Source organism: Dreissena polymorpha, chromosome 5 (genome assembly GCF_020536995.1).
Source record: "Dreissena polymorpha isolate Duluth1 chromosome 5, UMN_Dpol_1.0, whole genome shotgun sequence".
Classification (NCBI taxonomy): Eukaryota; Metazoa; Mollusca; class Bivalvia; order Myida; family Dreissenidae; genus Dreissena; species Dreissena polymorpha.
In genome coordinates, this window is record NC_068359.1 from 116843756 (window position 1) to 116871689 (window position 27934).

General features: G+C 36.1%; 1 protein-coding gene across 1 annotated transcript in view; it reads right to left on the reverse strand.

Annotated features, from left to right (window-relative positions):
* Nucleotides 1-4749: 4749 nt before the first annotated feature.
* Nucleotides 4750-27934, reverse strand: part of LOC127881876 (ATP-citrate synthase-like) — a 40159-nt gene continuing 16974 nt past the window's right edge. Inside the window, exons 7-8 of the mRNA XM_052430055.1 lie at nt 8919-8995; nt 4750-8403 (exon numbers count right to left, since the gene is read on the reverse strand). Of these exons, the coding sequence (XP_052286015.1) occupies nt 8300-8403; nt 8919-8995 (181 nt within the window). The 3' untranslated portion in view covers nt 4750-8299. The remainder of the gene's footprint in view (nt 8404-8918; nt 8996-27934) is intronic.

Genomic DNA, 27934 nt, shown 5'->3' on the forward strand with positions numbered 1-27934 from the left:
ATGCAAACTTCAAAAGCAAATTTAAATAACTTGTGATTAGCAAAGGAAATAAGTATGTGCCAAGCATTTTGTCACAGGTTCATAAATGTGTACCTAAATATTAATAACATGAGCATGCATGCATTATAAGTCCCCTACCTGTGAAACCGGAGGGGACTTATGGTTTGCGCTCTGTGTGTCTGTCACACTTTTCTGGATCCTGCGATACTTTTAAAAGTTCTTCATATTTTTTCATGAAACTTGAAACATGGACAGATGGCAATAAGGAGATTATGCACGTCATTTAATTTTGTTTCTACATCAAGAATTCTGGTTGCTCTGGCAACGAATAGACTAGAAATATTGCTGAAAATAGTGGAGTTTCACCGGTAGGGGACTATTATTGCTTGGCAATAGTTTTGTTAATGTCTTGTTTTGCAGACATGGGGCCTGTTGAGAAAAAAAAATTCCAGCGCAAGAAAAAAAAGAAGTCAAAGAACAAACAAAAACCATAGTCAGGTAGTGTAAAGGTGCATAGAAACTTCAAAAAGAACCAACCAAAATCATAATCAAGTAGTGGAAAGATGCTTATAAACTTCATTAGAAAAATCTCGACATGGTCTCTTGATTGTTGAAAAAAAGTGATGCAAAGATCACTAGTGCTAGTGATCACATATGCTTGAATAAATGTGTAATGAATATATGTTCAATGCAAATTGCACTAATTATTCATCAATTGTTATGCATTTTGTTGTTAAATGTTATAATTTAATAACAAGAGTGCCAAACTGTCACAAGATACGCCCGTTTTAAGGCTTTGGACAACTTGATAACTTTATAATGACCCATATTTGAACTTGACCTACATATCATCTAGACACAACTTCTGACCAAAGTTGATGAAGATCTGATGAAAACTACTTCAATTAGAGAGCGGACACCATGCTAAATGATTGAAATGCACTAATAGACCTCGTGACCTAGTTTTTAACCTTGCATGACCCATATTTGAACTTGACCTACATGTAGATATTGTCTAGACACAACTTCTGACCAAATTTGGTGAAGATCGGATGATAACTACTTCAATTAGAGAGCGGACACCATGCTAAATGCTTGAAATGGTTTAAGTGACCCTGTGACCTAGTTTTTGACCCGGCATGACCCATATTTGAACTTGACCTAAACATTGTCTAGATACAACTTCTGACCAAGTTTGGTGAAGATCGGATGAAAACTACTTCAATTAGAGAGCGGACACCATGCTAAATGCTTGAAATACACTAAGTGACCCTGTGACCTAGTTTTTGACCCGGCATGACCCATATTCGAACTTGACCTAGATATTGTCTAGATACAACTTCTGACCAAGTTTGGTGAAGATCGGATGAATACAATTTGAATTAGAGTCCGGACAAAGTGGCGCCGTTGAAAATGCACTAATTGACCCTATGACCTAGTTTTTGACCCGGCATGACCCATATTCGAACTTGGCCTATATATCAACTAGATGCAACTGCTGACCAAGTTTGGTGAAGATCGGATGAATACAATTTGAAATAGAGTCCGGACAAAGTGGCCCCTTTGAAAATGCACTTATTGACCCTATGACCTAGTTTTTGACCCGGCATGACCCATATTCGAACTTGGCCTAGATATCAACTAGATGCAACTGCTGACCAAGTTTGGTGAAGATCGGATGAATACAATTTGAATTAGAGTCCGGACAAAGTGATGCCTTCCGCCCGCCGCCCGCCGCCCGCCGCCAAGGGGTTTCACATAATACGTCCCGTATTTTATACGGGCGTATAAAAATTGCGTCTATTCCATTTGTTTTGCTTTTTGTGGAAAATGGAAATAATATCAAATATTAAGGAGAAATATTTACAAATGTACATTGTGCTTAGGCTCATTGAAATGTTGTACAGGGCCCATATTCACCAACCAATCTTACACTTAAGTCTAAACAAGAGATGTGTTTGTCAGAAACACAATGCCCCCTACTGCGCCGCCTTGATTTAAATATTTTTGTTTTTAATTATATCCCTTTAAACAAGAGTGCCAAACTGTCACAAGATACGCCCGTTTTAAGGCTTTGGACAACTTGATAACTTTACCATGACCCATATTTGAACTTGACCTACATATCATCTAGACACAACTTCTGACCAAAGTTGGTGAAGATCTGATGAAAACTACTTCAATTAGAAAGCGGACACCATGCTTAATGCTTGAAATGAACTAAGTGACCTCGTGCCCTAGTTTTTAACCTGGTATGACCCATATTTGAACTTGACCTACTTGTAGATATTGTCTAGACACAACTTCTGACCAAATTTGGTGAAGATCGGATGAAAACTACTTCAATTAGAGAGCGGACACCATGCTAAATGCTTTAAATGGTTTAAGTGACCCCGTGACTTAGTTTTTGACCCGGCATGACCCATATTCGAGCTTGACCTAGATATTGTCCAGATACAACTTCTGACCAAGTTTGGTGAAGATCAGAAGAAAACTACTTCAATTAGAGAGTGGACACCATGCTAAATGCTTGAAATGCACTGAGTGACCATGTGACCTAGTTTTTGACCCTGCATGACCCATATTCAAACTTGACCTAGATATTGTCTAGATACAACTTCTGACCAAGTTTGATGAAGATCGGATAAAAACTATTTGAATTAGAGAGTGGAAACTGCTGTGGATGCCGCCCACTGCCAAGGTGAAACTATAATACGTCCTGGTTTTTTAAAAAGAGCGTATAACAAGAGTGCCAAACTGTCACAAGATACGCCCGTTCGAAGGTTTTGGACACCATGCTCAATGCTTGAAAGTGTCCTCAAGACCTAGTTATTGACCCGGCATGACCCATATTTGAACTTGACCTAGATATCACTTAGATGTAACATCTGACTAAATTTGGTGAAGATCAGATGAAAACTACTTCAATTAAAGAGCGGACAACATGCTTAATGCTTGAAATGCACTATGTGACCTCGTTTTTGACCCGGCATGACCCATGTTCGAACTTGACCTACATATCATCTAGACACAACTTCTGACCAAATTAGGTGAAGATCAGATGAAAACTACTTCAATTAGAGAGCGGACACCATGCTAAATGCTTGAAATGCACTAAGTAACCTCGTGACCTAGTTTTTGACCCGGCATGACCCATATTTGAACTTGACCTACATATCATCTAGACACAACTTCTGACCAAATTTGGTGAAGATCGGATGAATACAATTTGAATTAGAGTCCGGACAAAGTGGCGCCGTTGAAAATGCACTAATTGACCCTATGACCTAGTTTTTGACCCGGCATGACCCATATTCGAACTTGGCCTATATATCAACTAGATGCAACTGCTGACCAAGTTTGGTGAAGATCGGATGAATACAATTTGAAATAGAGTCCGGACAAAGTGGCCCCTTTGAAAATGCACTTATTGACCCTATGACCTAGTTTTTGACCCGGCATGACCCATATTCGAACTTGGCCTAGATATCAACTAGATGCAACTGCTGACCAAGTTTGGTGAAGATCGGATGAATACAATTTGAAATAGAGTCCGGACAAAGTGGCCCCTTTGAAAATGCACTTATTGACCCTATGACCTAGTTTTTGACCCGGCATGACCCATATTCGAACTTGGCCTAGATATCAACTAGATGCAACTGCTGACCAAGTTTGGTGAAGATCGGATGAATACAATTTGAATTAGAGTCCGGACAAAGTGATGCCTTCCGCCCGCCGCCCGCCCGCCGCCCCGCCCGCCGCCAAGGGGTTTCACATAATACGTCCCGTATTTTATACGGGCGTATAAAAATATTACTTCCCTTGTAAAAATGAACTGCACCTGCCAAATGATAAACAGAATTTATCTCCTTTTAAAGTCCCTTTAAAGCTCTTACTTCCCTTGGATTAGTTTTTTCACCTTTGACCTTGAAGGATGACCGTGACCTTTCACCACTCAAAATGTGCAGCTCCATGAGATACACATGCATGCCAAATATCAAGTTGCTATCTTCAATATTGCAAAAGTTATGGCCAATGTTACGTATTTCAGATTGATAGACGGACAGACTTATGGACTGACAGTTCAACTGCTATATGCCACCCTACCGGGTTTTTACAAAAAAATCATGACTTTGTAGATGATTCCGAGTTATATGACCTACCTTAACAGGGTAACTGTTAAAACACCTACTAACCCAGACATAAAAATTCTATCAGGTACTTTGTATCAAGAACTAGATTGCACTTTACCGGTACGCAGTTGTTTACCGTTATCGACAAAGTGGGGGTTTGGGGGCGGTAACCCCCGATACCAAGGAAATATATATATGTGTAGGATAAAAAGGTTTTTAGGTGTTGCGTTAGATGTTGTGGGTTAGGGTACATTTTTCCGTTCTTTTTTACGTAACGGTAAAGTGCAATTGCCCCGTATCAAGTTGATATCAATGTTGTAGAATGAGGAAGATATTTTTATGGTGGAAGCAAGTCGTCTTTAATTTACCAGTGGATTTGTGTGCATCTACAAATTTGCCAAGTAGGAATCAGTGTCTTCTTCAGATACAGCACTCCTTCTAAATAGAAGATTTTGCGACATAATGAGTTATAATTCCTGAAATATCTTTAATATTGTGCAATCTTAAGATCATTTTTTGATAAAATTAAAATGCTTGAAAACATTTCACTCTCTAAATACAAATCCACATTTGCAATTACACTTACTGGCCATCACAAACAAGTCAAACATTTAACTAGCTTCTAACATTTATTTTCACATGGTCCCGGTGTAGGTGTACAATAACCATGATGCAGGATCACGTGGGGTTCACAAATGGATGTTAATGGATGTAAACACACCCGTAAGAGGTGATTTTTTTCATATAACTTTTTAAAACAATTTTTCTTAAGAATTTCAACTAGTGCATAAAAGACAGTTTTTTATGTGGCTTATGGCAATGTGAAAAACAATGTGAATTATTGTATTCAATAAGCCTCTGTTCTTGGTCAAAAATTTTATGTTTAAAGCCATTCATGTACATTTTTATGCTGTATGCAATATGAAACTTCAGCATCGGTTTGAGGCGTATTCAATAATGTATTCTTAAATCTTAAGATATTGGCACACACTGCTAGAAAAACTGCCTTAAATGCACTTAAGATTTTTGCAAACATATTTCAATAACTTGAGATATTTGCAAAAATAAAGTTCTTAACAGTGTATTTTCATTCTGTCCAGTCCATGTGTAAACCCCAGCTAACCCCGTTGATCCTGCACCCTTACAACAAGATATTAACCCTTTGCATGCTGGGAAATTTGTCGTCTGCTAAAATGTCGTCTGCTGAATTTATAAAATTAGCATTTTCTTCGATTTTTTTCAAAGAATACTATCAGAATAGCAAACAGTTTGGATCCTGATGAGACGCCACTTTCTGTGGCATCTCATCTGGATCCAAACTGTTTGCAAAGGCCTTAAAAATTCGGTTCCCGCATTGTAAGGGTTAAGATACAATGGATGTAGGTGCAGTGTGAGCAGTGTTTCTACAAATGTTTCACATCACTTCACTAACACAGTTATCATTTATGCAACAAATAATGGTGAAACCTTGAGGTCCAGTAGGCATAGAAAGTTCAAATTATCTGATATTATAGGCAAGTTGTACAAAAAGAGCTTCACAGATTAAGACATCAAGTATAAAACTGCACAACAACAAGTACATTGAACATGGTGAAAACAAAGACCAACAGGATGTCTAAACAATATCAATGATCACTCAGAGAATTTCATTTTATGAAAATTGCACCAAATTCTAAAATAAATATTAAGTAAGAGATTCTGTCATTGAGAACAAAACAGCTGTGAAATTTGGTTTGCCTCTCACAGTGCAAGTCTATGATACTATTGCCTAATAACAACAACAATAACAACTAGTGATAACCTACATATAGTTTTTTAACTTATCTATATGACAACACAGGTGTGCACTCTCACTCCAGCTAGTGTCATTCAGGTGTAAATCCTTCCATCCCCACCATGAAGCTTTCTTTAGATCACCCCAAAGATTCCAAGTACTGGTAGTAACCGTAGTAACCAAAAAACTTACCAAAGAGTGTCTCAATAAGCCTGAGGATTTTGATGCAATTAAGCTTAAATACTTTAAAGTTCATTTAATGCAAACAAATTTTGGCCAGTGACCACAATGTCAAGTTTAATAAGACCAAAGCAGTTCATAGCTTGCATCAGTAACTCTGTATCACAACTCAATAAGCCTTAGGATTTTGATGCCATCCAGCTTAAATAGTTGTACATTCAATTAATGCACACACATTTTGGCCAGTGACCATGATGTCATGTTTAACAAGACCAAAGGAACTATCAAAGCTCGTGTCAGTAATTCTGCATTACAAATAAATAAGGAATCCAATGTATCTCATACATCGTAGATCAAATATATGTAATAAACATCCATGAACAAAGTTTACAACGCTACAAAACCTCATCAATAAACAACCATGATATATACCATTTTGAGGGACTAAATAACCTCCACCTTGAACCCACATACATTAACATGTAAGCAAACTATTTGAGTCATATAAAATCCTTTCTTTTCTTACCATTAACATTTGAAACAAAGTGCTTGTTTAACAATATGGTATAATAATTAAATGAACAAAAAAAATCTATGAAGTAAACATCAAATGGAAATCCGTAAATTATTTTGTTTACATGCTCAAAACAAATGATACAACAAGTCAATGTCAATTTGATAAAAATGCAAAGCCATGCTGTACATGCCGGTAACACAAAAAATGTACAATTGTTCATTGAAGGTTGATCATTCTTGTGGTGATTTTCTTCCTTATTTTGTTCAGAAGTTTAGTTATGTAGATGTTTTTAACTATACCCACCAGATAAAATTTTACAAATTCTTTATGTTATCTTAAAATTCAACGCAAGTGACAGGAATTTGTTCATTACTCATTTTCAAAATTATAAATGTGCAGGAAGATCGATGAATCTAAAGAAAGGAATACTTTTACATACAAGTTAACACAATGGACAAATAAGTGAAAGCTCAAAACTTTTAAAGCTATAAAACTTGAGCATGACATAAAATGACATAATTAAACTAAATCTTGTCAAAGAAGTGAAGTCACAAGTAATAATGGTCTTGGCACCTATAATGTAAAACAAGCTGAAATACTATGTACTTCATTCCGATTTAATATCTTGTTTTACAAAAATGTTATCTGAAATTGCCATTTACTTTAACCTGAAGTTGTTTTGTTGTCACTAGAAAATTCTACTTGTAAAATGAAAGTAATTTTGTTTAAAAAAAGCAACAAAGATTTTAACACCACTTACAATCATTCACAGATAAATAAAATTGCATAAACAATATTGCTACATTTCTTTAATGTAAACAACAACCTTGAAGGTCAGCATTAACAATATACATCTAACAAGGAATCATAAAGCTTTGACTAAAGTTCAAATGCAAATTATGACTAAAACATATACTAATCTCCCACAATGTTTAATATAAAACTTACAAACAACTCCACATAAGGTTTTTGCCTGAAGCGTATCAAACACTTTATTCGTGTCTAAAGGGTATTTAACCTTCTATTTGCTTAGCATAACATAACCTACTGGGCTAATTTTTAATTCATTTGTATTCAATCTATAGGCAGATACCCATTTTATCTTGAGCACTGCCTACCATGAAACCCCAGTCATAAGTCGAGATTTGTACATCTCATGTATTTAAAACACATGTATAATTCAAATATGGAATGCAATATTTGTGTCCCTATTATTTAAAACCTGCAAAGTTTTTACTAAGTTAGTGATCCATAATTTCATTCTCAGAGATTATATACCATTTATATCAAACAAAGTAATTGTGTCCACATTCTCGGAAACTGCAGTTGGCTCCCAATTCTAACCAGTATCCTCTTCCCCCCTTCCCACTCAGAGACAAAGAGAAAATGGCTGTATGCAACCAGCATAAAACCAGAACAGCCTGCGAGTTACTTACAGGCTGTTTACTTGCAGGCTGTTCAGGTTTTATGCTGTTTGCTGATTATCAGTATATTAGGGTTGGAAATGAAGCCTAAAAACTTGAATCTATTAAAAGAGGTATTTAATTTAATTCGATTTTTTAATCACATTGGTCACAATACATATCTGAGAGGTAAAGGGTTAAACGAATTTCTGTATGTAAAAATTTGTTGTCTACAAACATTAAGCCAAGTTAACCATCTCCAGTCTCTTAATATTTTAATCCAATTCTGGTTTCACATCTGCTCCTGACCAAACTGTTCTGGCATGACGTAGGAGATGTCGTCCCATGGGTGCCTGTACAAACCTTGCTTCAAACGCTTCTGGTCAAGGAAATGGCCTGAAACGAAGTTTGTTGGATCTGTTTAACCCTTTCCCACTCATAAGCAAAGTGAAAATTGCTATATGCAACCTTCATAAAACCAGAACAGCCAGCCAGTGACTCACTGTCTGTTCAGGTTTTATGCTGTTGGCTGCACATCAGTATCTCAGAGTTGGAAATGAAGCCTTCAAAACTTGAATCTATAGTATACAGAAAGGTCTTAAATTTAAATAATTTTTTTTACATGCTATCATATCTAACCTGTAAAAGTTTAAAACCTTACAACAAAACCAACATGCAATATGTTTTTGTTTTACTAATGCAATTGCAAATCAATAAAATATTTTGAATTCAAGATATTGAGTGTAAATTTATAGTATCTGATATAAAAAGTTCACTGGTAAGACACAGCAAAACCTTTCTAAAAGCACACTTTCATGCCATTCAATAGTCAATAGTTTGTGTAAACCAGAGGATTTAATAAATACTGAGCAAAAAAATCTCTCTGAACCTCGTAGTTCTGAAATACTTACCAATGAATCCCATACTTCGTCCCAGCACAAACAGTCCATTCAGTGCACCAATCTCTACATATTCCTGGGCTTCCTCCCTGAAACAATACCAGTATGTCATGATTTAATATTGGCTTCCCTGAAACAATACCAGTATGTAATGATTTAATATTGGCTTCCCTGAAACAATATCAGTATGTAATGATTTAATATTGGCTTCCCTGAAACAATACCAGTATGGCATGATTTAATATTGGCTTCCCTGAAACAATACCAGTATGTCATGATTTAATATTGGCTTCCATAAAACAATACCAGTATGTCATGATTTTATATTGGCTTCCATGAAACAATACCAATAGGAATGATTTAATATTGGCTTCCTTGAAACAAAACCAATATGTCATGATTTAATATTGGCTGCCCTGAAACAAAACCAATACGTCATGATTTAATATTGACTTCCCTGAAACAATACTACTTGTTTTGTTGAATCTGATTCGATTTTACCAAAAATTATTACTTTATAGTTGATCCCGAGTAATCTGACCTACCTCCTATCATTGACTGATTAAAAAACTTCCTGTTGAACTGATATAAAAAAATATATCAGGCAGTGTTATATCAGGCAAATATCAATGCAGATATCAATGCAGCGGTATGATAAAAGGTGATTAGATTTTTCCAATTTTTCTACGCTATGGGCACTTTTTTTCAAAGACTTTGTCCTCCAACAACATTTAAAAAGGGCATCAGTTCTTATGTAAGTAATAAAATGTATGAAAAAAATGTAAGAAATACATTTACTATTTGTCTATATTTAACAATGTTCAAAAGCGATTAGTGTTAATGGAATACGCACATGTTCTCAACTGAATGCTTGGTACTAACAGGCTAGTTTACTAACAGGCTAAACTGGCTTCAACATCTGTCGCGTGTAACTTAACTATACAATTTAATATTACAAAGGCGTTAATACTTTAACGATGTTAATGCAATATTTTCAAATGGATGATATCCATTGAAACAATTTATACAGTGTAACTTTTTATGTCCCCCACCACTATATATTGTTTTTGCCCTGTCTGTTGGTTTGTGTGTTTGTTTGCCCCAACTTTAACATTTGCAATAACTTTTGCAATATTCAAGATAGCATCTTGATATCTGGCATGCATGTGTATCTCATGGAACTGCACATTTTGAGTGGTGAAAGGTCAAGGTCAAGGTCATCTTTCGAGGTCGAAGGTCAAATATATGGGTCAAAATCGCTTATTTACCGGTAATGAATACTTTTGCAATATTGAAGATAGCAACTTGATATTTGGCATGCATGTGTATCTCATGGAGCTGCAAATTTTGAGTGGTGAAAGGTCAAGGTCATCCTACAAGGTCAAATATATAGCTTCAAAGCGGCGCAAAAGGGGACATAGTGTTTCTGACAAACACATATCTTGTTACTCATGTATTTAAGGGCTCTTTATTTGAGCAAAAATATAAATAAAACTTATGGAGGCTCAACAAAACTGTGCTTTTGATGCAAATATTGTTTTGACTTTTTGTGAATGGAGATTGAAAGAGAAATGCTAAAAGCCTGAAATGAAAGTGTTCTACCAACCAACAGACAGCATGGGCATTGGTTTGTGGCTCCAAACATGAGGGTATTACCGAACATTTTTTAAAATTCCTATTGAGTGCTATGTAAAATGTTTTAAGTAGTCCCAAATATCTTAACTTAATCTTTCCCAATATCCTTGACAGGGACATAACCTTTAGTCTAAAGGTGTGAGCTTATAAATGATTGAGCATTGCTTAATCATACCTTATTAAATGGTTCAATGTTTAACCTTCAATATGAACAGCTAGAAACATGATTCTATACATCAGAATTGTATCAGACACTGCGTGTTTGATTTTATACATCAGAATTGTATCAGACACTGTGTGTTTGATTCAATACATCTGACCTGTATCAGACACTGCGAAGTCTATACATCAAAATTGTATCAGAGACTGCGTGTAAATTCTATACGTCATAATTGTATCAGACACTGCATGTTTAGTTCAATACCTCAGAATTGTATCAGACACTGGGTGTAATTTGATGCTATACATCAGCATTGTATCAGAGACAGTATAATTATATATGTCAGAATTGTATCAGACACTGCTTGTTTGATTCTACACATTAGAAATGTAATTACAAGAATGGTGATTTCAAAAGCAGATGTAGTGTATTTTGTTTGCGGCTGCAATGTGGCCCAGATACAACTCATTTGGTGTTAAATCCAATCAACAATAAAATAAACAATTAAAGTGATATTACATGTTTATCAGATGCAATATGAAATAGTCATTATTTTTGAGTTGTTCTACTGTCAGTGTAACTGAATATTGTACAGTCAGATGCAGTATGAATTAGTGGTTATTATTGGGTTGTTCTTCTGTCAGAGTTACTCAATATTGTACAATCAGATGCAATATGAAATAGTGGTTATCATTGGGTTATTCTTCTGTCAGTGTAACTGAATATTGTACAATGAAATAGACGATTTTTGGGTTGCTCTTCTGTTAGTGTAACTGAATTTTAAGCAGATGCCATGTGGTATTTTTGGTTATTATTGTCTGTCCTTACTTACCAAGAGCCGCAATAATTTCTCTCCTAATAGTGCAGCTGAAGGTTCACTTTGTGTATCGTTCATATACTTACTGACACAAAATATTGACGCTAATGAGTTACTTTATTTACTTTGCTGTCTCAGTATTCAGGTCCTCTTCAGATAGTTTAAACCTGGCATCCTGAGAAAACATGTTTAAGTTAAAGCACACAATTTATTGACAATAAAAGCAATTTTGATTCTTGTTCGCCTCATATATACAACAATAAAACTGACACACATGTACAATCAGTGCTGGATTCAGTTCCATGGAGGCCCATAGGCAGTGAAACTTTTGGACCCGACAGATAGGCAGGCAGACAGACAGACAGACGGACAGACGAAGGGACAACCGGACAGACAGACATACAGACAGACAGACCACAGAAACATGACCATGACATTATGGATGTCATAAAATTTGGACTTAAAGGTGCTGTAAACCACATTGACGAAAAAAGAAAAGTTATAAAATACCGTCATTAAAGATACAGTCAATTAAGCTGATATCATTAAAACAAGAGGGCCTGAAAGGCCCAAAGTCGCTAACCTGAGATATCAACATATTATTAGGACAAATCTTTTGACTTAGTTTCATGAAGATCAGAAAATAAACTTCTTGAGTGTTAACAAGGTTTTACTATAGCCATATAAGTAAAAAAGGCCCCGCCCCCTGGCAGCCATGTTTTTCAACAAACCGGCATCATTTTTAACACTTCCAAGATATTATCGGGATGAATCTTCTGACCAAGTTTCATGAAGATCGGACAGCAAATGTGGCCTCTTGAGTGTTAACAAGATTTTACTAAAACCGTATAAGGAAAAATGCCCCCCCCCCCCCCTTGGAAGCCATGTTTTTCAAGCAAACATAATTATTTTCGAACTCATCCAAAATATTATTGAGACCAATCTTCTGACCAAATTTCATGAAGATTGGAAATAAATGTGGCCTCTAAGAGTGTTAACAAGGTTTTACTAAAGCCATATATAGTCATATAAGGAACAAGGGCTGTTTGTAAAACATGCACGCCCCCCATATGGGCTGTCAGTTGTAGTGGCAGCCATTATGTGAATACGTTTTTTGTCACTGTGACCTTGACATTTGACCTAGTGACCTGAAAATCAATAGGGGTCATCTGCCAGTCATGATCAATGTACCGATGAAGTTTCATGATCCTGGGCGTAAGCTCTCTTGAGTTATCATCCGCAAACCATTTAACTGTTTCGAGTCACTGTGACCTTGACCTTTGACCTAGTGACCTGAAAATCAATATGGGTCATCTGCCAGTCATGATCAATGTACCTATGAAGTTTCATGAACCAAGGCATAAGCATTCTTGAGTTATCATCCGGAAACCATTTGGTGGACGGACGGATAGACCGACAGACGGACCGACGTGCAAAACAATATACCACCTCTTCTTGGAAGGGGGGCATAAATATCAAGCTTATTGGTCAATAAGTTGACGAGTTATTAATCGGAAACGATTTTCACACTAATTGTGACAGTGACCTTTGACCTCTTGACCCCAATTTCAATAGGGGTCATGTACTGTCCAATACACATAGGAAGTATCAAGCAATCTTTTTCAACTGACTGCAAACATGACTAAACTTGCCAGAGATATCATAAGCACAAGTTACCCCCTGGAAGAGGCAAATTTTGACCCCAGGGGTATTGCTTGAACAAACTCAACAGAGGACCACCATATGTTGTTTTGTGCCAAATAAAAAACATATTAGTTTTGCAACAAACTTGGTATAGCACACTCATACAATGTTATATGCCAAGTATAAAATACGTGCCTTGTCGTTTCTTTTGAAGTTTGAAGAGTTCACTTCACGAGTAAAAGGGAGACAGGTAACAATCAGGACTGGCCAAATGGCCAAGTTGTCATTGTTTGGATTGATAATAACTAGATTGTAAACTAAGGTCCTCTCTAAATCTAATGTGTCTGATCATATTTACATCCCTGAATTTAAGATAGTGTGTTTATTTTACACAATTTTAAGTTTAATCTACATTAACATTTTACATAAAAACTTATATAGTTCCCTAAGGCTTAACTCTTGCCTTGAGTTTAAATATACCATGTTAATCCGTCAACGTTTTGGTTATTAACGAGTTTAGAAAATTTAACAGCATTTACTAATAGTTCTTATAATATTTCAAACCATGTAGTACTGTAAATAGGCTAACTTGGTAATACAATACAGGTTCTTTAACAAATAATGTGCAACACAGTACACGATCACATGACCAGATATCGTATGACATTTGTTACTCATAAAATTGAATTTCAATGTTTACTGATAGAAAATATCAATAATGTTGATGGTATACTAAAAGTTACCCATAAGCCCTTAGTAACAGCTTCATGTGAGCTGTTCACTTTCCCCTCTAATTGGTGTCAGGTCATACTTATAGCTCTCGATAAAAGAAGCGTTTATATGTGACTCAATTTTGCTGGTATTTTACATGTTCATTTTGCATGAAAACTTATTTAGTGCCCTGAAGTTTGTCTCTTGCCATGAATAAAAAAATACCATACATATCTGTAGTTAAATCGATTATTGAAAAAACTTATTAAATTTTACAGCATAGGAAGTGTTCTGTAAACATTTCAAATCATAAACTGTAAATATTTTAACGAGTTAACCCAGTGATAAAGAGTCTTTATTACAACTAAAGTAGGACAAGATACGCAGTCACATAACCGGATATCACCTGACATTGCATGGTTACTAAGATTGCACTTCGATGTTTCAGCTAACAACCAAAGAAGTTCTCAATAGTGACAAACACAGCTTCCAATATCTAAAAATATCCGTGGAGAAAACTTTATCTTTTCTGTATGAGTCCTATTTTGTTCTATAAAATCATTTTGTTGTAGGATAAATTATATTTTAACGTTCAAGATTTCAGGATAATTCAAGTCCAAAATTTAACTAGAGTCTTCAAAGAGTTTTTTGATACAGCGCTAAATAAGAAATAAACTTCCAAGCAACATGACAGCAATGTTCTACATGGACAGGAACCATACGTCACTCTTGCAAAATTCAAATGAAGAAGCAATCTTCATGAAGATTGTGCAAACAAATGTGACTTCTTGGGTTACATTTACTTTGACCTAATTTTATACCCCACACAACCCAGTTTCATTTCTTGGGACCAATGATCTGAGCAAGTTTCATGGAAAATAATTAAGGCCTCTTTAGTGCTTATAACCTTGTTTTTTATTTGACCAAGCATCCTTGTTTATGACCTTTCAGGATCCAGTTTCAAACTTGGTCCCCCATCTCTACCCTAATAAATGCCCCTCCCCCATTTGAAAAAAACATACATAAAAATTACATGCCAAATAAATGCTTGTGTTTGCTTAAATATTTAATGCAAACAATACAGGAGGCATAAACGCAATACCGCACTTATAGCAGACCAGTGAGAATACCACTCTTGAGTATATATCATCAACGTCACATATATCTTAAAGAAGAATCAAACACGTATTGAGTTAATTGAAAATAAATAAGGGACAGTTTAAATTAATTTAACAATCCTAGAGCTTTGGGCTCTAAATCCAATTTTAAATATGATTCTATTAATTTGTCCATAACCTTTGCATGAAAATTTGTTAGTAATAGTTATTTACTTTATTTGCAGCAAACTATAAAGCAATTAGAGCAGCAATATTGATAATTCTTCCTGGGCATGTTTGAAGTGGTCACTACATAAAGGTAAACAGGTGACACTCACGACTGGGCAAGTTTTCATTGTTAAATTTATAATGACTAGATTGTTAACTTTTTTAAGTGTGATGTTTCTGATTATATTAACATCCCTCATTAATGATAGTTTGTATTTTTTAAACAATTTTAAATAAAATCTAAATTAACATTTTACATAAGAACCTATTTAGTTCCCTGATGTTTAAATTTTGCATTGAGTTAAAATATACCATGTTTATCTGTCAATGTATTGATTATTGAGTTTATAAAATTCAACAGCATTGACAAAGAGGTCGTTGAACATTTTAAACCATGTTATACTGTAAATAGCCTAGCTTGCTGATAAGATATGGGTTCTTTATCAAATAATGTGGGACACTATACACAATCACATGACCGGATATCGTCTGACGTTGGTTACTAAGATTGAACTTCAATGTTTAACGAAAGAACATATCAAAAGTGACAAAAATGGCTTCCAATATGGAGGGTTCAATCCATAGAGGATGTGACTTTATTTTTGACTTTAATTGTTTCACCTGTCAGGAAACTGACCGAAACACAGAGGCTGATTTTTACTGTGAGGAATGTTCTAAATTTTACTGTAGCAAATGTGTGGAGTATCATAACTATCTTTACAAGAAGCATGCCATTTTGAGCAAAGAAAACATCAGCCTATGGCCTGAGACTGATGTGGTTGAACAAGAGAAATGTAAGGAGCACCAGAAAGAAAAACTGACCATATTCTGTGAGGAGCACAATGTGCTGATATGTCATGTTTGCCATTTCCATAATCATCAGTAAGTACATATGCACTTGTTATGAAGATCTTTTTTTTAAATGCCTATACCAATATTTAGCCATCCTTTATTGTTCCCAAGATATTAAATATTTCACAGTTTCTAATACATATTTTTGTTCACCTGCCTTATGTTAATTGTCATCTTGTTTTGGTTGAATATTGATTTTTAACCACTGCATCACTCATGAAACAAGAGATAATTGGAAAATGCAGCAAATGGCCTTGACTTTTGATCTCTTGACTTGATAATCATTACGGGACATTCTTCATAAAGACAAACCAGCATACTGATTTAAATGATGCTTAGAGATTTCAAGATATAACAAGGGCTGTTTGTAAAACATGCATGCCCCCCCCCCCCATATGGGCTGTCAGTTGTAGTGGCAGCCATTGTGTGAATATGTTTTTTGTCACTGTTACCTTGACCTTTGACCTAGTGACCTAAAATCAATAGGGGTCATCTGCCAGTCATGATCAATGTACCTATGAAGTTTCATGATCCTAGGCCTAATTATTCTCGAGTTTTCATCAGGAAACCATTTTACTGTTTCGAGTCACTGTGACCTTGACCTTTGACCTAGTAACCTTAATAGGGGTCATCTGCCAGTCATGACAAATGTACCTATGAAGTTTCATGATCCTAGGCGTAAGCATTCTTGAGTTATCATCCGGAAACCATTTAACTATTTGAGTCACTGTGACCTTGACCTTTGACCTAGTGACCTGAAAATCAATAGGGGTCATCTGCCAGTCATGATCAATGTACCTATGAAGTTTCAAGATCCTAGGCGTATGCATTCTTGAGTTATCATCCGGAAACCATTTTACTATTTCGAGTCACTGTGACCTTGACCATTGACCTAGTGACCTGAAAATCTATAGAGGTCATCTGCCAGTCATGATCAATGTACCTATGAAGTTTCATGATCCTAGGCCTAAGCGTTCTTGAGTTATCATCCGGAAACCATCTGGTGGACGGACGGACTGACTGACCGACATATGCAACACAATATACCCCCTCTTCTTCGAAGGGGGGCATAAATATATATAAACAATTGTGATGTATCAAGCACATGTGACCTTGATCTTTCACCTCTTTACCTCAATATCATTTTTCTTTCCTCCTAAAAAGCATAGCAATATAGATGGTCATATGTGAAATCATTCTCTAGATATCATGCAGAAAACAATTGCTTTATACATACTCGTATGATCTTCACCTTTAACCTTGTGATCTCAAAATAAAACAAGCAAATTTGTTGAATTGATATCCCAGGCCAACTAAAATTTAGTTTATGGATGGGAGAAAATCCCTTGATGAACGGAATACTGTAATATTATGGCTTAGACGGGGGCTAAAAACGTCTTTTCCACCCATTTGACCACTATACCAATTTTAATGATCACAGGTCAAAGTGTTCTCAAAATAAATAAAGTGCAAAAACAAATTTTATGCTCCAAACTTATGTGACCTTTACCTTTGACCTTGTAACCTGTATTTAGAGACGTATGTTTTTAAAAATATTTTGTGTGACAAAATTATTTATATGATTCAACATAAATTGTAGAAGATCCAGGAATATTAACCATCCTTTGGGAAAACACATACATGATGAAAATTTATGTTTTTTGTAGGAAATGTAATCATTTGGTACTAATATCTGACAAAGTGAAACAGCTGCAACAAAAAGGAGACTTCAAGCAGTTGTCAGCAACTATATATGCACAACACCAGCAATTGATACATGAGAAAGATGACTTAGAGGAGAATATGAAGTCTCTTGAGAAATCGTACAAGGCAATTCTGGAAGAAATCAACGCTTTACGAAAGACAATTAATGATTCTTTGGATCAACTGGAGAAATATACAAAGAAGGAGTTGGACACATTTCTTGTCACAATGAGAACATCAATTCAAACTGACATTGAAAACTGCACAAAATCCATCAAAAATATTACATGCCTGCATGAAGATTTCCTGAAAATAAAAGAGATAAGTGAAGCACTTAGTTTTATCAAGTACAAAAAATGTCTTGACCAGTCCCTTAAGCTAGAATCAGTTTTACAAGAAATGACAACAAAGACTGAAATGACACTAACCTTTAAGCCGGATACAACCATACAACAAACCCTGTCCACTCTCTCGGGATTGGGACAAATACTGAGCACAATGGGACAATCACAACCTGCTAAAAGGACAACACAGAACATGGATAGCAGACAGAATAAACCTAAAGAAACCAGCCGGTCTGACTCTGGAAACCAAACAACTACAGGATTGAAGATAAACAAATCCCATCCAGAATCTAGAACATCTAGAGGTTCTAGCCCTGTAAACGGAACAAGTGATCCCACCAAGTCATGCCAGGTGTCTGATCCAGTATCAAGTTCATCACACCAGCTGGTCCAGGGAAATCAACCAGGGGCAGTAAACAAGCCTGATCAAATAATCAAAGTGAAGAAAAGTAAGAAGTACAATGTGAAGATTAAGGGTTATACAAACATATGCTATATAAATGGTATCTGTGAGACAGCTTCTGGAGCTCTCCTCATCACAGACTGGATGAACGATAATGTGAAGCTCCTGAATCAGACCTACAAGGTGGTGGCCCACTATGACTTGCCGGATAAACCATGGTCAATGTGCAGCATTGACTCCAGTCTGGTGGCGATCAGTATTCGGCAAGGGGTCCACTTCATCAGATTGACCAATGATCAGTTGATAAAGGACAGGATACTGAAGTTCCAACATGAATGCTTGGGTATTGCCCATCAGCATGGTAGCCTGTACATAACAGATGGTAATGCTCTGTATCTCTATACTCTGGATGGAAGACTGGTGAGGGAGATGTATAAGGATACATCAGGTTGCTACAAAACAGGTAATCATTATTCCTAGCATTATTCTGATGTTCAAAACTTTTAGGCCCATGCTTCTGTCACTAAAATCAAGCTTCACATACCAGTAATCTTATCAAACAAATATTTGTTTTGTAAATAATGATCAGAACAGCTTGAACAAAATTTATTATGTAGTCTTGAATGCATATTTCCCTAATACCATGTTTTGCAAATCAAGGAAATATTTTTATGATACATTTACAATTATATATTTAAGTTAGACAATGATATCCTTGATAATTATTCCACAAAGGCAAACACTTAATTAATGTATCTTAATAAAAGAACCACATCACATATATCACATCCACAACGCACCCGTTCTTTATAGTTGACATTACTGGATTGTACTTTATGTTTAATATTCACACTAAATATAATAATAATAATATTTGTATAAGGTACTAATTACTATACACAAGCTGGACTTTATTGTAAAACAAGACCATTCGAGTCGCTCCTTTTTATGTAACACCCTTTATTTCCACATAATAACAACATCTGATCATCACTGTCTTCTATACCACAGTTACCTCCTGTGCAGTGAGTCCAGATGGAGACAGGATATATGTGACCAACAGTAAGCAGCTGGTCACACTGTCCAGGGATGGCACAGTGATCTCCACCCTGACTGTACCTGACCTGAGCTCACCGGTAATAGTACTACCTGGCTTACATGTGACTGATTTAGGACAAGTTCTGGTGTGTAAATACTTTTCTGGCACAATTGTCCAGGTGGACAAGGATGGGAGAAAGATACTGGCAGAGGTAGTTACAAAGGATGATGGGGTGACTGACCCAACATCTGTCTACTACAGTGGGGGCACAGGCTCAATAATTGTGGGAATGGGGGGACATACTGACATTAGAGTGTTTAAGGCACAGTGACTGTTGAAGTAGGAATATGGTCATTTATAATTATTTATACATTCATGTCAACAGTTGTGATCTAAAACAGTGTTACAGTTTTGTAAACACTGTATATAAGACAAAGTGACTGTTGGAATAGGATATGCTCAATATTCCCTGTATGAAAATATTACAAATATGCCATGAATCATGTCTACCACATTGTTATCAGTGAGAAATTTAAATTTAAAAATGTTCAAATGCAGTAGCAAGAAACACACAACTACTTAGTTAAATCAAAACTAGGTTTGAAAGGGCTGTACAAACCTTAGAGAACAGTCTATTAAAATGATTTTGTTTTAGGATTATATAGTTTACATATTGTATATAACTATCTTATGATATTGTTCATGATATGCATGCAATTAATATTTTGATGAACATTGTCTGTCAGTGTGTCAAATATTTGTATGTGAGTATAATATATAACAATAATTATACTTGTCCAAATGACACATTGAGTAAACACAAAATGAACCAGTAATAAGAAGATTTAAGCATTTGAAATTTAAGAATAGCCTGATCAAAAAGTCCAAAATCAACACTGAAATAAGCAGCTTACCAAATTTTCACTTCAACCTAAGCCAGGACAGACTACTCACCAAACATTGTCAATCAATTTTTAGTACATCCATGAGATAAACATAATTGACATTAATCTACCTTATACTTTGGGACAGGGCAGAATGTCCTGAACTGACAAGGTCAACTTGTATTTTCAATGTCCATCTTGAAATGGTTCCCTTCCCCTGCATGTACAGTTCAGTTTTAAGAACTTGTTTCACAGTGATGAAAACTTCCAACCTTAGAAGTTTCATCTGCATACCTCATATTATGGTCACCATATTCCCTATGTTTTAATTTTTAGGATAGGAACGCAGCTTTTTTTATGCCATCAGGTCATGTTGGACGTCATTTATCAGAACAGAATATTATGTTGTCATTGTTTAGTATTACAAATAAGCAAAGTCTGGAATGTTCTGTTGCTTAGCAGACTCTGTTTGTCAGATATTTCAAAAGTTGCCATAATACATATTAATTTAATGTTAGAGGCCTGTCAATGTCAATCCACACTGTCACAACATCCAAATATGGGAGGGTAGTCAGATTTGAATAAAAGCCAGTGACAGGGGGAATCGGGTGAAGAGTGGAGTTGAGAGTAGACATGTTATGATACAAGAAGAGTGAGTGAGTAATTCATTCATTTAATTGATGTATATATATTTTATCTTAGTGTCTAAATAAAATATAGAGTCTATATACAGTGTTGTGACTATTGAAGTTATGAACTTTCTCTTTGAACATTGTAACACCTAGACAAAATTTCCACATGAACAATTGCATGGGCAGTAACTGTGCAATTAAAGCATGAGTTACAGTTCTTGTGCACTGGGCTTCCACTGCTTAACACTTTGTACAAATTAAGTTCTAAGTTGATACCTCGAATAATTACCCAGACAAGCTATTGACAAAATTGATGAGTTTATAATGTGGAGGCCATTATCATTCATTAAACATAAAACCTCCTTCAATTGTCAGATATGTGAACAATCTATATAGGTGGATATTAATTAGCATGGAATGAAGAATCTCTCTAGATTGTGAAACCCAAGGAAGCAACAAAATCAAATAGTTCAGAACTGGTACATTTCTGTTTGATGTCTAGACTTGCAATTATACTAAAGAATAGCCAATTTCACTCCGAGTAGTTACGAATATTTACGATTTCAGCCGATAAGATTCCGAACAGATAACTGGCTGACCAATGTAATGCTGGGGTAACATGTACAATTAATCTATTAATAGTAGCAATATTTGTAAATTCATGGCAGACATTTTACTGATAAAAAGAGAATACACAGAAGGAAATGCCGCATGTGTGCCTTGTGAAAAGTTGTAAGAATGTGGGCAGTGGTGGAAACTATGTTAATTAAATTTAATCAACTTCCATTAAACAAGAGGCCCATGAGGGCCTTAATTGCTCTACTGCTATAAACACTGTGCAAGATGGAAACTGTGAACTTAATCGCGCAAACAAGGAGAATTTTCTCAAATTCAAGCGGAGATTATTGTGTTCTTATTTTTCCGATACTGCTCATACTCAATAGGGTTTAAATCCTCATTGATATAAAGATACTGTGCAAATATGGATATAATTGGATGAAAACTGTGGAATTAATTGCGTAAACAAGCGGGATTTCAAAATTTTCTCATATTCAAGGGGAAGTCATTCTGGACTTATTGCTTCGATATCGCTCTTTTTAACAAGAGCACCGCACAACGGGTGCTACGCTCTGCTGCGAAAGCTTGTCAGATTTTTTTTTTTTTTTTAGAGGTCAGTGACCTTGACCTTTGACCTAGTGACCCAAAATGGGTGTGGCGTGTAGATCTCATCAAGGTGCATCTACATATGAAGTTTCAAAGTTGTAGGTGGAAGCACTTTGATTTTAGAGCCAATGTAAAGGTTTTAGCACGACGCCGGCGGACGACGAGCAGGCTATGACAATACCTCGGGTTTTCTCCAAAAACAGCCTCACTAAAAAAGGGTTTGAGTCCTCATTGATACAAAGACACTGTGCAAGTTTGCCAAGAATTGGATGAAAATTATGGACTTTATCACATAAAAAAACTGAATTTTCATTTTTTTTCTCAAGCTCAAGGGGAGATAATTCTGGTCTTATAACTCTGATATTGCTCATTTTCAATAGGGTTTGACTCATCATTCAGATAAAGACACTGTGCAAGTTGGGAAATAATAGGGTGAAAACTGTGGACTTAATTGCGTTAAGAAGCCTTATTTCACAATTTTCTCAGATTCAAGGTGAGATAATTTTGGACTTTTTACTCTGATGTAACCCATTTTCAAAAGGGTTCGAGTCCTCATTAATATAAAGACACTGAACAAGTATGAAAAGAATCGGATGAAAACTGTGGACTTTATCGCGTAAACAAGAAAAAGTCTAACGCACGGACGGACGGACGACGGAAACCACGCCATGACATAAGCTCTTCTGGACTTTGGCCAGTAGAGCTAAACATACTAATACTACGTTCCGAGAAAAATTTGGTTATCTTCAAAAGTAAAATCACATCGTGACGTCACGCAAAAACCTCCTATACATTCTCTGACGTGTCTGTTTGTAAACAGCTCGTATGAAAATTCTTTGATTGTACGAAAGTCTGAATGTATGTTGAGAAAGTACATGTAACTAATTATTCATGAAACATTAATTTGTTAAAGTGATTGTGCAAAACTAACTATAGAAAAGGCATTTTTTATTTCAACAAAGGAAACTGCTGAAGCAGACGCCATGCTGATTTAATGTTAACATAATACCCCAGAATTTGATTGGTTAGCTTGGTTAAGATCAGCTGATAACGCTTAGAATTCTGAGTTTCTGCGAATATTGCCGATCTCCAGGTGAAATGGGCTATTGGGTGCCTGTTCTTTTGCTTATCAAGACTTTTGGGTGTAAATATTGCACAAAATGATATTAAACAAGAGATTGCCAAGCAATATGGTCCCCTACCGGCTCCACCATTGTCAGAAATTCCACCATTGTCAGAATTTGTTTGTGTATTTGTTGCCATAGCAACCAGAATTTTTGACGTAGGAACAAAATGAAATGACGTGCATAATGTCCATATTGCCATCTATCCATGTTTCAAGTTTCATGAAGAAATATTAAGAACTTGTAAAGTTATCGCAGGATCCAGAAAAGTGTGACGGACAGACTGCCAGACAGACTGCCAGACAGACAGACTGATAGACAGACTGTTGGAGCGCACACCATAAGTCCCCTCCGGTGAAACCGGTAGGGGACAAACATATCTAATTATTATGAGCAAACAGAACCACTAAAACATGATCATGACATTATGGGTGTTGTTAAATGTGCACTTAAAGTACAAATGCATCCACCATCAATTGATTAAACAAATTAGGTTCCCTTCATTAATTCTGACAGAAATGGCATGGCAGCTTCATTTATCCAGGGACTTTCCATGTGTTTCCCACAATTTTCTAGTATATTCTGACGAATTTGTTTTAATTTAAAGCAGTAATGCTTGGTCAACAGCGTCCTAGCTATCAGTTTTATGATAAATGGATGACACTATTATGTAGTAAAGGTATCAAAAATACAGGAAAAGCACTCTCTTTACGAAACAAAATGCAGCCTATAAAAGAACAACAACGAAAGTATGTCTTCTATAAACAGGAAATAGTTGATACAGAAAATCCACAGATCAACTAAATATATGAGTGCAATATAATTGACATGAAAAAAATGTCTATAATTTCTATAATGTTTATAATAAACAAACAATTTAATTCCAGGGTTCTATAAAGAGATACATTCTTGTTAACGTCTACAACTTTTAAAAAAGAATGCTATGAACATTCAATAATCAAAACTGTTTGTGTTCTAGGTTTGTAAGTATACAAACTTAATAAACACAATAAGGGGGTAAGGTCTCCAAGCTGGTGTGCATGCGCATAGTTATGTCTCGTTTACATGTCATAAATAATGATTTAACTACATGTACTTCTACGTATTTTCTCTCATCCCCTCATGGCCCTATTCCACTACAAAAACAAGCCCACGATTTGCTACGATTTCTCACATTTATTGAATCGGGAAGACTCGTGACAGTCTGCGATTCAGTAATGACAGTGGTATGATTGAGTTACGACGAGTCGTGGGGTTCGGTTGAAGTCTTGCGAATAGGGTCCCGACTTCACTACCATGTGTAAGAATCTACTGCGACTGTACTACGAACGATGCAGATCGGTCACGACTAAGCTAGGACCTCACCGAACGCACCAATGAATTTGGCGCCAATATCTACTGATATTGATTCTAACACGGCACGTGACTTGTTTTCTATAGACAAAGAAGGAAATAAAGTGTGGGTTATTTTGCAATAAATTATGGGCGGAGCTTAAAGTTTTGAAAATAGTTCCGAATAAATAAAGAAAATATTGCAGTAAAATGCACGTGCTTAAATCCCGCTCTTAAAGAAATGTAAAAAATGTAGCACGTATATAAATGTAATGAAACAACAAATTGTATATTTGGTGATAAGTGGCATGACCACGCCTGCTAAGGATTTGTTTGTTACGAAACGTAATTAAGAAAACATTTACAGCATGTCTGTCAGCTTTTCAGAAGAATTAACACATGTGACGTCATTTAGTTTCTATGAGTGTTGTTCTCAATGAAAGTGACGTAATTTGCAAAATATTTATGAATGAAAAAGATGTCAAATGTTTGTACAATTCAATGACTTCACTAAAAAGTGAACTTTGTACTAAGAAGGGCGGAGTATTGAAAAATATAGTTCACGTCCAAAAGCTTGAAGCAAATCAATCAGAATCGTGTAAGAATAGAAATAATATTTTTCTATGATGGCTTGTCGAATAACCCACAGTAAGGAGTATAGATTCGTGTTATCAAAGCACTCGTGCTCCGCATTCGTGATTTAATTTCTACGCATCTATACTCCTTACTGTGGGTTATTTAACAACAAAACATGATGGAAAAATATTATTTCTCTATCATTCTTTACAAAATCGTAACTGTTTCGTAACTAAATCGCGAGAATCTTAGCGGGCTCGCAACTCAATCGGGGTGAACTCTTGAGAGTCTTGACAAAGTCGTAAATGATTCGTAGACAGATCACGTGATCACCAATTCCCCGATTGAGTCACGAATTACCTAAGATTCCATTATGACGCCCAAGAACGCACTACGACACTGTTACCAGTCAACTGCGATTAAATTCAGTCTTGGAGGTCTTGGTCAAATTTTAAACACGTTTAAAAACTGGCCGCGATTTTTGGGGAGCTCATGACTCGCCTGCGACTAGCTACGAATGAGTTAGGACCTTCGCCGATTGAGTTACGAATGTCCCCGACCTCAAAATATTGGAAATCGGGACAAATCCTGGGGACTCGGGTCGTAGTGGAATACCCCTATAATATGGAAACAAGGGCTGTTTGTAAAACATGCATGCCCCCCATTAGGCTCTCCGTTGTAGTGAGAGCCATTGTGTGAATATGTTTTTTGTCACTGTGACCTTGACCTTTGACCTAGTGACCTGAAAATCAATAGGGGTCATCTGCCAGTCATTCTCAATGTACCTATGAAGTTTCATGATCCTAGCCATAAGCATTCTTGAGTTATCATCCGGACACCATTTTACTATTTCGGGTCACCGTGACCTTGACCTTTGACCTAGTGACCTGAAAATCAATAGGGGTCATCTGCGAGTCATGATCATTCTACCTATCAAGTTTCATGATCCTAGGAGTAAGCGTTCTTAAGTTATCAACCGGAAACCATTTAACTATTTCGGGTCATCGTGAACTTGACCTTTGACCTAGTGACCTCAAAATCAATAGGGGTCATCTGCGAGTCATGATCAATCTACCTATCAAGTTTCATGATCCTAGGCCTGAGCGTTCTGAGTTATCATCCGGAAACCATTTTACTATTTCGGGTCACTGTGACCTTGACCTTTGACCTAGTGACCTCAAAATCAATAGGGGTCATCTGCGAGTCCTGATCAATCTACCTATCAAGTTTCATGATCCTAGGCCTAAGCGTTCTTGAGTTATCATCCGGAAACCATTTTACTATTTCGGGTCACTGTGACCTTGAACTTTGACCTAGTGATCTGAAAATCAATAGGGGTCATCTGCGAGTCATGATCAATGTACCTGTTTCATGAAGTTTCATGATCCTAGGCCCAAGCGTTCTTGAGTTATCGTCTGACAACCACCTGGTGGACGGACCGACCGACCGACAGACCAACATGAGCAAAGCAATATACCCCCTCTTCTTCGAAGGGGGGCATAACAAGCCCTTAATCATTGGGTAATAAATCTCACACTGTGCAAAATGATGTTATAATATCTTCACAACGAAGATACTGCATTTATCAAATTGTATCATCAGTCATTGTGACCTGACACAAGAGCAAAGGCCAATAACTGCCTTATAAAAATTGCAATATAACAATTTCAATGTATATTGATGTCACTCCAATAGTGATGCTTTAATTAATATAGGGGAACAACCTCACATTATGTGCTTGTCCATCTCAAAGAAAAAGTGCATATACAATTCAATCAAATTTAGAACATAAGTTCTGTAGACTAGGCACAGATATGAAAAAATCAATAAGAAACAAGAGCTGTCTCCATAGGATGACATATGCCCCCGAAAAACGCTTTGATAGAAGTTATGAGCATTTTTCAACCTAAACACAGATTTTAAAACCTAAACGCAGACCCTAAGTTCAAGGTCAAGGAGGTTAAAATTTGTGTGCGTATGGAAAGGCCTTGTCCATATACACATGCATACCAAATATGAAGGTTACATTTGAAGCGACATAGAAGTTATGAGCATTTTTCGAAACCTAAACGCAAAAGTGTGAGGGGCAGACAGAGGGATGGACCGACAGACGGATGGAAGGACAGTGCAATCAGTATATGCCCTCCTTCAGGAGCATAAAAAGATAAATTAATAATAAAAGAGAAATAACTCCCTAAAATATAATAATTGGACCGGAATGACCTGACAAAGATACACAGATACACCCTGAAGCGATCAAAACCATATATCTGGCACAGAAACGAAAAGTGCTATATTGCTAATCAAAGGGCAACAACTTCCTGTAAATCATTGGATGGGAAAGACCTGACGTGGAAAAAAAGTCCACTTTTTAGAGATAATCCATATCAGGTCTCATCAATTTCATATCATAATTGTCAGAGATCTCGCGCTAAAACCATATTTTTAATACTAATAATCAAAGGGCAGAAACTCCCTGAAAATTGTGGACTGTTAAGGTTGCTGAAAATAAAGGTCCATTAAATTTGCATCATAAGTGTCTGAGATTTTGCACAAAAACGACAACAATGACAAACAGAAAAACGGAACGACAAATTGGCGAGAAACAATTATTGGGTAAGTTTGTTTTAAGCCTCTGACCTTGAAATGAAATACACGTTAATACATATAGATGCAATTTAA